The 10,920-nt window shown below is 38.5% G+C and overlaps 1 protein-coding gene and 1 long non-coding RNA gene across 2 annotated transcripts; both read left to right on the top strand.

Annotated features, from left to right (window-relative positions):
- The first annotated feature begins 2,657 nt into the window (after window positions 1-2,657).
- Window positions 2,658-4,973, top strand: LOC115919287. The gene is made up of 2 exons (XR_004061782.1): window positions 2,658-4,241; window positions 4,288-4,973. It is a non-coding gene; the product is annotated as an uncharacterized LOC115919287 (long non-coding RNA).
- Window positions 4,974-8,815: 3,842 nt separating this feature from the next.
- LOC115929889 lies at window positions 8,816-10,920 on the top strand. The gene is made up of 2 exons (XM_030999989.1): window positions 8,816-8,833; window positions 9,682-10,920. The coding sequence occupies exons 1-2, from the start codon at window positions 8,816-8,818 to the stop codon at window positions 10,918-10,920; spliced, it is 1,257 nt and encodes a 418-aa protein (XP_030855849.1).

Here is a 10,920-nt window from a genome sequence, read left to right as displayed (position 1 = left end):
CCAGACATTTTAGTGTTGAAAGATCTTTTAAAGCCTGTCTTATGTCTTTTTATGCCTCCGTTACGAAGTAGCCGGAGGCATTATGTTTTCGGGTTGTCCGTCCGTCCGTCCGTCCGTCCGTCCGTCCGTCCGTCCGTACGTCTGTACGTACGTCTGTACGTACGTCCCGTTCTCGTGATCACGTTATCTGAAGAACGGATCAATGGATTCCTACCAAACTTTGGTCATATATGTATCTAGCAAAGTCGATGAACTGATTAGATTTTGGGGTCACGAGGTCAAAGGTCAAAGGTCACAGGGCTCATTATGTATGCAAAAACAGCTCGTGATCGCGTTATCTGAAGAACCGATGGATGGATTCCTGCCAAACTTTGGTCATGTATGTATCTTGTAGAGTCGATGAACTGATTAGATTTTGGGGTCACGAGGTCAAAGGTCAAAGGTCACAGGGCTCATTATGTATGCAAAACGGCTCGTGATCGCGTTATCTGAAGAACCGATAGATGGATTCCTGCCAAACTTTGGTCATGTATGTATCTTGCAGAGCCAATGAACTGATTAGATTTTGGGGTCACGAGGTCAAAGGTCAAAGGTCACAGGGCTCATTATGTATGCAAAAACAGCTTGTGATCGCGTTATCTCAAGAACCGATTGATGGATTCCTGCCAAACTTAGGTCATGTATGTTACTTGCAGAGCCGATGAACTTATTAGATTTTGGGTAACGAGGTCAAAGGTCAAAGGTCACAGCGCCCATTATGTATGCAAAAACAGCTTGTGATCGCGTTATCATTAGAAAGATTGATGGATTCCTGCCAAACTTAGATCATTTATGTATCTTGCAGAGCCAATGAACTGTGTAGATTCTTGGTTCATAAGGTCCAAGGTCATGGGCTCATTATGTATGCAAAAATAGCTTGTGAACGCATTCTCATTAGAACTGACAGATGGATTACTATTTAACTCTGGATATCTTGCAGAGCCAATGAGCTGAGTAGATATTAGGATCATGAGGTCAAAGTTCAAAGGGTCATATATGTATATGAGAAATTGTTTGTAATCACGATATTCTGAGAACCTGTTAATGGATTACAATTGAACTTGAATTTGAAAAATTTCTTCTGTTTTGGTTTGTAAAATTGCTCTATGACGGAGGCATCATTTTCGACTGCGCGCAGTCGAATTCCATCTAGTTTTTCATGGAAAATTTACTATTAATCACTGTTAGAGGGTGTTGCACAGTGACACTTTCAAAGAAAACCATAGATATCTTTGTGGTTTGAGATTTGTTTGCATGTTAGAGGGTTAGTACAGTAGAAGGAATATAAAAAGTAACATTTCATACAAAATTTATGCAATTTTGTTATCAACTTTCAACAATGTTACTGAGTCACTTTAAATACTGTCTGCATCAGGCGCGCCGAAAGCAGTTTGGGATTGGGGGGGGGGGGCAAACATTCCAGGGGGCTCACCTTCCATGGGCAGTGACGTAATGAGCAAAAACGTTTGCAAGTGGGGGGGGGGGGGGGCAGAAGAAAAATCTTCATCACCACCACTCTTACATGTTACATGCAGGCCCCGTGGAACGTTTTTTAAAGTGGAGTATTAACGATCAGGTCTGGGTTTTTAGGCATTAAATTACGATCAGATAGGCATATTTAGAAACCTTATTTGTGACACTGGCAGGTCAATAATTGGCGTAGAGTCCAGGGAGCAGAGCTCCCGGAAGCTCAGGGGTTTTAGGTACTTAATTACGGTTAGATGATCATCCAGGAGCCCTCTTTAAGCCCCCGGAAGCTCAGAGGTTTTAATATTTAACTACAGTCAGATAAGCTTCCAGGGGGCCGCATTAGGGCCTTTGGTAGGGTCCAGGGGGCAGAGCCCCCGGAAGCTCGGGGGTTTTAGGTATTTAATTACGGTCAGATGAGCATCCAGGGGACCGCCTTGGGCAGGCCCTTAGTGGGGTCCAGGGGCAGAGCACCTGTAGGCTCTGGGGTTTTAGGCATTTAATTACGGTCAGATGAGCATATTTTGATACCTCATTTGTGACATTGGCAGGTCACTTATTTTATCTCTCTTTCTTTCTTTTTCTCTGTAACATACTTTTTCAAAAAGTGAGAGGGCGCACCCGAGCCCAGCCATTTTGCAGACCATGACATAAAGGCTTCAAAATAAGCATATTTTTTGCCCGACTGTAAATTTGGGAATTTCTAATTTTCCAACAAACGCATTAAAAAATGTGTGACTTAACAATAAATTGAGAAAAAAATACTGGAAAATCATTTCATTTCAGCAACATTTGTAAATCACTAGTATCGAATAAGAAATTATCCTCCCCCCCCCCCACCAGTACGCCAGCGTTTAGGGGCTCATGTTTTCTCACCCCTATAACAAAAAACAGACACGCTTTCCTATTCTCTCACAATATGTCCACAATATGCGCGTATTGCTTTTATAAAAACCTTCATTGATAAATATAGGTGGCATGCGCAAATTTTAGGAAATTTAATTCCTGTTAACTTTACTTTTATGGAATGGAATTTTATATGTGATTTAATTAAGGTTTTTATTATTGTTATGTTCTTTTGGGTTAAAAATACAAACCATCCTTACTCCTTTACTGCTTTTTTTTTTTTTTTGGAGGGGGGGGGGGGCAAAAATGCGTTTTGGGTTCGGGGGCAACTGCCCCCCCCCCACTTCCGGCGCCTATGATCTGAATTGTATTCATGTGATATCAGTTGCCCCAAAGTTGCTTTTTATTTTGGCAACGGAGCTTATAACGTTCTCAGACCACATGGGCTCATTAATCCACACACACAAAAAAAAAAAAAATACATGGAAAAAAATATATATATATCTCAAGAGTTATGTGAGGATGGAACTTCAAACTTGGTATTATCATTTACTGAAATCAATGAGTAAATTTTTAGTTGCGTATGTCAATTTTTTTGGGGGGGGGGAACGGGATTTGATTATCTTGATATCTTAAAATCTATTAAGGCGTGAACTGAAAATGTGTTATTATTATGGATCATCAAAGAGAGATCGAGTAAAAAGATCTAGGGGTTTGTAGGTATAAGGCAACGGTGGTCAATAAGTGATAATCATGTATTGAGTTCTATAAATTACAAGTAAATCCTGATATCACAACAAAAACATTTTGACATTTTCAAATCAACTAGTATTTGTCAATGTAGGAAGGTATATAATAGTATACAAAATTTAGAGAGGGGTCTCAAAATTGATGATTGAAAAAAAGAATAAGATTACCTGTAGTTTTTATACATATAAGTGGCGCATATTTGAGATATAATTGCATTTGTCTTTTATTGTTCAATGTAAAATACAGTTTCTGCGCTGAAAAGCCTCTGCCACTTTGTCCTTCCTTCTGGTATTAAAGTATAAATTTCAAGGTGACATTCGCAAATTTTTGGTGTGGAAAAGTAGTCGTGAAATGGAAAATCAAATACACGGTACCTCTTTTTGACGAATAATTGAACGAATGCTTTACACTAAGTCAAGAGTGAATATCAAGTAAAATAGATTGATTATTGTGGATTACATATTCTTGTACTTTTAGGGCCTTGTACAATAGGAGTTTATATCATTAGCTCCATATACTTCTGAGAGTAGTGCAAAAACGTATAGATCATACCTCATTTTATTGTACTTCTAATATGCGGAGAGACTTATTTTTCTATTGTATATATTGGTATTTACATCTTACAACTCGGTCATATTAATATATGTTGATAATTATCAATCATTACAAAGATTGGGAGTATCAATTTTATGTAAATAAATAAGTGAAATGATCAGGTATTTTAGAGTTTTTTTTAGAGTCACCTGAATACACAATTCATCATTGAGATGTGTCATCTTTAATTTCAAAGTGTATGTATAAGATGTGAGTTTTACTTGTAGTAAAATATAATGGAGCTGTTTATCTGACTTTTTAACTTAATCAGTCTTTTGAAATTGCTGAATGCATCTTTCCAAAGTGCCTTCAATCTGTTGTAAATTTTACTGAAATCTATGAGTAAATTTTTAGTTGCGTATGTCAATTTTTTTTGTTATAATTTTGTTTTAATTTTTAATTTTTAATTTTTTTTTTTTATATAATACTATTGTAAGATGCTTCTGTACTCTTCCTTAGCTCAACCCTCCTTGTTTCTCATGTTTCCTTGAATGAATATGTTCTATGGATGTCCAACAAAGGTTTCTTGTTGAAAATGTCCAACAGTGTGCCTGCTGCTGCAGTAATGTGTTATGCATACATTCTGAAGAGATGTGTAAACTTATCTTATTTTCCTGCCTTTGTTTGTTTGTATAGATGGCCAAACTTTAGTTGGTTCGGTGTGATGTATGTAAAATTCAAAACTAGCAAGAGAAGCAATTACTTGCTTTGAAATTTTATCTAATTTCTAAACACTTTCATCAGCATTAATGTACTGAATATTAATTTTATTATTTCTTTCTCTTTTTTCTTTCCCTTTAATTGTGTAGATTGAATGAAATTCTTTACAGGCCCTCTGAACTTTTACAGGAAACTGTTTTAATCATATTGAATGTGACAATCATATAATTGTATTTACTGATATGGGTGGAATTTTATGTTTTTGTTTCCTTCCTTTCTTTCTGTAAAAACTAAAAAGATTGTACTTATTTGTTGATCTAGTCCCTCCATAGTTATTGTGTGATGTGCATATTGCCTAGCTGGCTAGAGCATTTGTTTATTTTTATTGCTAGATGATTGATATTATTGTAAATTATGTTATTACAATGTATATAATGAAAGATATAGAGAACATAAAGTTTTTTGTAAAGTATAGCATTATCCATTCTACATGTATTTGTATAAAAAAGAATGATTTTTTTTGTAGGAAGAAATATAAATGAATGAAATGTTCGAGGAGGAAGGTAGTATACTGAAGACTAAACCACCCAAATTAAATATTGAAACTTTAAAGCTTATTTTATCATTCTGTCATAGGAGCCTTTGTGTACTCAGTCTTTGATTTTCTTTGAATCAATTATTGTGAAGGCTTATCATTTCTGCCTATACATGTAATTACTAACATTCAAGAGGCCAAAAACAGAGCATTTGCTTTATATCACTTTGATCATTTTGAGATTTGGCAAGAAAAAGAAATGGCCATCAAGGGGAATTTACTGCCAAGATGACATTAGCTATTCTTCCATAATGTAATTATTCCTATATAGTGATTCAAAGGATTCCCCATCAAAACATACAAGAGGATAATAAACCACAATATTCTTGTGAATCTCCTCAAAATTATGGTCTCTAAAGCACTACCTGGGAGCTGCCATTTTCTGGATAATGTGACATATGATACAGAGTCATAACAATAGAACAGTTCACAAATTTATTCAAACTTATGGCTGTTTCTTCCCTCAGTGTGAACATTGACAAAATATTGAATACACATGTTCTTACATAATAAGAAACAGACATAGTGGTTAGAATGCAAGTTGCATTTAATAGGTTTTGACTGGTCAGCTAAACCCTAAAATTCCTTTCTCTATAGAATACTGAAGCTGTGACATAAAAATCTGTGTTTAGAATTTCTCAATTTTCTCTTCATTTTCCAAAAGAGCATCAAAAATAATGTCCGAATGTCGAAAACCAATTGAATATGTTAAGTATTGGCTGAGATATGACCATCTGAAAAAATATATGTCCTATGGGAACTCAGTGTTATAGTGCTTTGGTTCTAATGTTATGAACCATATATTTATTCAGATGGTCATATCTCAGCCAATACTTGATATATTCAATTGGTATTTCGACATTCAGACATTATTTTTGATGCTCTTTTGGAAAATGAAGGAAAAAAAAATGAGAATTCTAAAAATTGATTTTTTTTTTTTTTTTTTTAATTTTTTTTTTTTATGACGTCACATTTCACCACTCTATTAGTAAATCAGAGTATTTAAAAGAAATAAATGAGAACTTGGGTTACTTGATGCTTTTTTTAATAATTTGTAAGTCCATTTAAAAAAGAAAAAATGCAGAATAACATTGATAATTTTTATTTCATGGGGTCAGAAAACTTTTCACCCCTTTTGTGTTGGGGGGGGGGGGGGTTAAAATACTGGCACATGTATTTTCAATGATCTTAATGTAATATTTGACATTTGAAATGATATAAAATGTCCATGATTTATGCGTTTGTGAACTTAATGTGTATAAACCCAAAGGGACTCTGCATTCCATTTTTTTGTTCGTGTATCTTGACATCATTTCCCTCTGTACCAATCTGTGTATGCAATTCTAAATTCTGTGTGTGAAAATAAATTCATTTTTTGCCGGCGTATAATGTTTGTCCTGCTGTTTTCACACAGTTTTACCAGTGTAGGACGCATCTTGATTTGTATTTTGGTCCAGTGGTATGCAACGACAAAGAAACAGACAAAGAATTAAATCATCTGATTTGGAAGAAATGGCTATATCATTTGATAAAAGTACATGTAATTGAACATCAAATCTTTTTGCTAATGGTCACTCAAAGTGTATCAAAATGTGGAGATATTGCAGACCTTCATAGAAGAGAAAATGTTAAATTAACTTGGTCATACAGCTGGTCTGATATCAGTAAGGATCATAGCTGATCAGGGAGGTTCTAGTTGCGCCTCAATTATCATTTTACTGTTCATATGCTTGACCCTGATCTAATGCCATTACAAGTTCATCGCAAATGGAATTGCAATCGTAATGTGTAGAGTGCGACTGGCTGAAGACGAAAGAAACGGCAACATGCAGCTAGGAGTCATTATTGATGGATCATGTGTTTTTACAAGAGAGAAGTAAAAACAGTTGCTACTAAAAATGAAAATCAACATTGAAATGTAACCTATGGTAACATAATCCATGCAATGATGAGCAACAAACGGGAATTAAGCAGATCCAACGGGAAGATGAGGGGGGAGGGGTGAAAAGCGTTCAGACAATAGGGTTCTAGAGAAGGTAGTAACAGTTCCTATCCGAAAATGAGGCAAAAGACGAGCTTAATTTTGTCCGATAAAAAGTGCTCAATGTAAAAACTCATTGCTTGCATAATACTGATGTATAAACTATTTAAATAACATAAAGTAGAATAACAATAAAATATAATGAAACAAAATTAATTATCAAACAATTGAAGCATACAACTCCAGAAATACGATACACAGTGATTATTTTACCTAACTGATATGAGTAAGCAGCCAGACGACCGACTGCTTTAGGTCCTCTCCGACGGACCTGGTAATGAGGATTAGGGGCGGATCTAGCTTTTTGCCAAGGGGGTTGACCAAAGATTTTTTTTTAAACTTTTTTTTCTTTTTCACTTGGCCGCCCAGGGGGGGGGGGGGGGGGTTAAACCACCGAAACACCCTTCCCCCCTAGATCCGCCCCTGCTGCTCTACCAACTGAGCTATCGCGGAAGAAATGCAACAAAATTAATTTTGAATATTTGACTAAAACAAATTTAATAATGCATCTCTCCATTGACGTACCGACTCCATTGATGTATTGACGTACCCTATATCCCAGGACCGGGAGCGTCATGAAAGGAAAATTGAAAAAGTACAAATACTGATTAGAGACTGCAATAAACGTTTAGGTTCTGGAGGGCCCAAGAGTGCAGCGTTAAGACAAATAAAAATCTTCTCGCTCGGTTGCTACGCTCCCTCGCATAATGATCTGGGGGGGGGGGGGAGGGTTGAGGTCAGTTGCCCCTCTAATACAATTCAAACTTGGTTTATTTCCCTGTGCTTCGCGGGGGCTCCGCCCCCCTTGGACCCTACCATGGGACCTAAGGCGGGCCCCTGGATGCCCATCTGACCGTTATTAAATGCCTAAAACCCCTGAGCCTAATTAAATGCCTGAAACCCCTTGACCCCCGCCGGGGCTTTCCCCCTGGACCCCACTCCAATTTGCTTCGCTCGCTTTGCTCTACCTGATCGTAAATACTTAAGCCCCCCCCCCCCCCCACTTTGAAAAACGGTCCACGTGCGGAGCCTGCATGTAACTTATAAAATATTTCCTGAAAAATTGGACCCCCCCCCCCCCAAACAAAAAAGTGCCCCTTCCGGCCCCCCCCCCCCCATCCCCGCTTATTCACCGGGTGGCTGATTCGTAACTAAATAATTTCTCACTGATTGGCCACCCCTCCCCCCCCCCCCCCCCCCTGTTGTCGCCGGCTGGATCCGCCACCGTTCACATGATAACCAAATGAACATTTAACCTCTCTCAAGTAATCCCGGGCATTCCTTTTAGTTCTCTAAACATTAACAATTAATATTAAAAATATTCAAATGTATTGTTAGAGGAAAACCTGCCATATGTGTCTTCTCCCATTCAAGATCGGTCGGGATAATACAATAAATAAACAAAAGAACCCGTCCAATTACGATCAGCTCTGAATATTTACACTCGTTTTAAAGTTATCAACTCGTTACATAATGTCATTCAATCATTTTCAATTCCGATAAAGTCACCTGATCGCACTATTACGCCCTAATTAAAATAAAACTCCATAAACATATAAAACAGCATCATCAAAAAGAAGATATTCAAGAATTTTTATTGGAATAGATTTTCCTCTTCTTTTGTCTCGTGTCTTCTATACCATTCAAAATCGGTCGGCATGTTACAATCAACAAAGAACCCGACCAATCACGACCACTCTAAATATCTGTACTATTTATAAAGTCATGAACTCGTATGCTACGGTCAAAAAATTCGTACGAACGATAATTTCGTACGAATCTCCCTGTTTTTATCGTACGTGCGGCGTTCGTAGCAGTTCGTAATGGCATTTGTGACCGAGGCTTAAGCTAAAATCATCGAACACCCCAATGAACCCTTGCTTTTTTCCTTTTCTTTTCTCACTTCATCTTAAGTCGTTCGAACACTACTTCAAACTACTTCAGAATCCATGACATTCGAGCAAATAACAATTTGTTATATGTTCCACTGTAATAGTCGAAATATGTCGTTTAAAGGAATTTTGTTCTCTCTCTCTCTCCCCGAGTCATTCTCGTTCCTTCCTTCAATATGCATCCTGTTACACTCATAACCTGTATCTCAATTAAGCCTACTTTGAATATCACAAGTTATAAAAGCACGTTTAATTGTTTTCCTCCAAAGAAGTAGTTTCTGCTTTCATATCTGCAGATTATACACACATTACAATGTCATGTTTTTCTTCTCATTTGAATTAATTATCACACTGCCTGAATACAAAGTAAGTCTCATTTCAAAGCAAAATCGCAGTTTTGAAACAACAACTAAAGGCACTAATTCTTCTTTCAATGTGAATACTGAAGGTGCACATTATCTAGATCCTTGATAGATAATTCATATGTTATTAAAACTATTTACCTTTTCTTTTCTTTTTCCAGGCTATAACGCATGACGCAACTCTAACTGTGTTTTTCAGTTTAAATGCAACATAAATGAACCAAAAGAAGGTATCTTACACATATACAGATTAGCCAGAAAATATTATTTGAACGTCTTATTAAAGTTCTCATGGTCTTTCTTTTCTCTTCTTCATAAATACTATTAAATAAATTCTTTAAGTATGTCAGTTCTCAGCTACTTCTTCTTCTCTTCAAACGTTGGTGTGTTTTTTTCTTTCTTCTCTTTCATCCCTTTAGTTCTTTCTTTTCTTAGGACGAGACCGCTTGTCTCGTCCTGATCTTCTTACATTGGTCGCTCCAGGATGTCGTGGGCTATCAGACCGCTTGTCTCGTCCTGATCTTCTTACATTGGTCGCTCCAGGATGTCGTGGGCTATCAGATCGCTTGTCTCGTCCTGATCTTCTTACATTGGTCGCTCCGGGATGTCGTGGGCTATCAGACCGCTTGTCTCGTCCTGATCTTCTTACATTGGTCGCTCCGGGATGTCGTGGGCTATCAGACCGCTTGTCTCGTCCTGATCTTCTTACATTGGTCGCTCCGGGATGTCATGGGCTATCAGACCGCTTGTCTCGTCCTGATCTTCTTACATTGGTCGCTCCAGGATGTCGTGGGCTATCAGATCGCTTGTCTCGTCCTGATCTTCTTACATTGGTCGCTCCGGGATGTCGTGGGCTATCAGACCGCTTGTCTCGTCCTGATCTTCTTACATTGGTCGCTCCGGGATGTCGTGGGCTATCAGACCGCTTGTCTCGTCCTGATCTTCTTACATTGGTCGCTCCGGGATGTCGTGGGCTATCAGACCGCTTGTCTCGTCCTGATCTTCTTACATGGGTCGCTCCGGGATGTCGTGGGCTATCAGATCGCTTGTCTTGTCCTGATCTTCTTACATTGGTCGCTCCAGGATGTCGTGGGCTATCAGACCGCTAATTGTCTCGTCCTGATCTTCTTACATTGGTCGCTCCGGGATGTCGTGGGCTATCAGACCGCTAATTGTCTCGTCCTGATCTTCTTACATTGGTCGCTCCGGGATGTCATGGGCTATCAGACCGCTTGTCTCGTCCTGATCTTCTTACATTGGTCGCTCCAGGATGTCGTGGGCTATCAGATCGCTTGTCTCGTCCTGATCTTCTTACATTGGTCGCTCCAGGTTGTCGTGGGCTATCAGACCGCTTGTCTCGTCCTGATCTTCTTACATTGGTCGCTCCAGGTTGTCGTGGGCTATCAGACCGCTAATTGTCTCGTCCTGATCTTCTTACATTGGTCGCTCCGGGATGTCGTGGGCTATCAGATCGCTTGTCTCGTCCTGATCTTCTTACATTGGTCGCTCCAGGATGTCGTGGGCTATCAGACCGCTAATTGTCTCGTCCTGATCTTCTTACATTGGTCGCTCCAGGATGTCGTGGGCTATCAGACCGCTTGTCTCGTCCTGATCTTCTTACATTGGTCGCTCCAGGATGTCGTGAGCTATCAGACCGCTAATTGTCCGTCCTGA

The sequence above is a fragment of the Strongylocentrotus purpuratus genome, unplaced genomic scaffold (assembly GCF_000002235.5).
Source record: "Strongylocentrotus purpuratus isolate Spur 01 unplaced genomic scaffold, Spur_5.0 spur5_scaffold_6, whole genome shotgun sequence".
Taxonomy (NCBI): domain Eukaryota; kingdom Metazoa; phylum Echinodermata; class Echinoidea; order Camarodonta; family Strongylocentrotidae; genus Strongylocentrotus; species Strongylocentrotus purpuratus.
The sequence above is the reverse complement of the archived record's forward strand: the minus strand, read 5'-3'. Positions and strand labels throughout refer to the sequence as shown.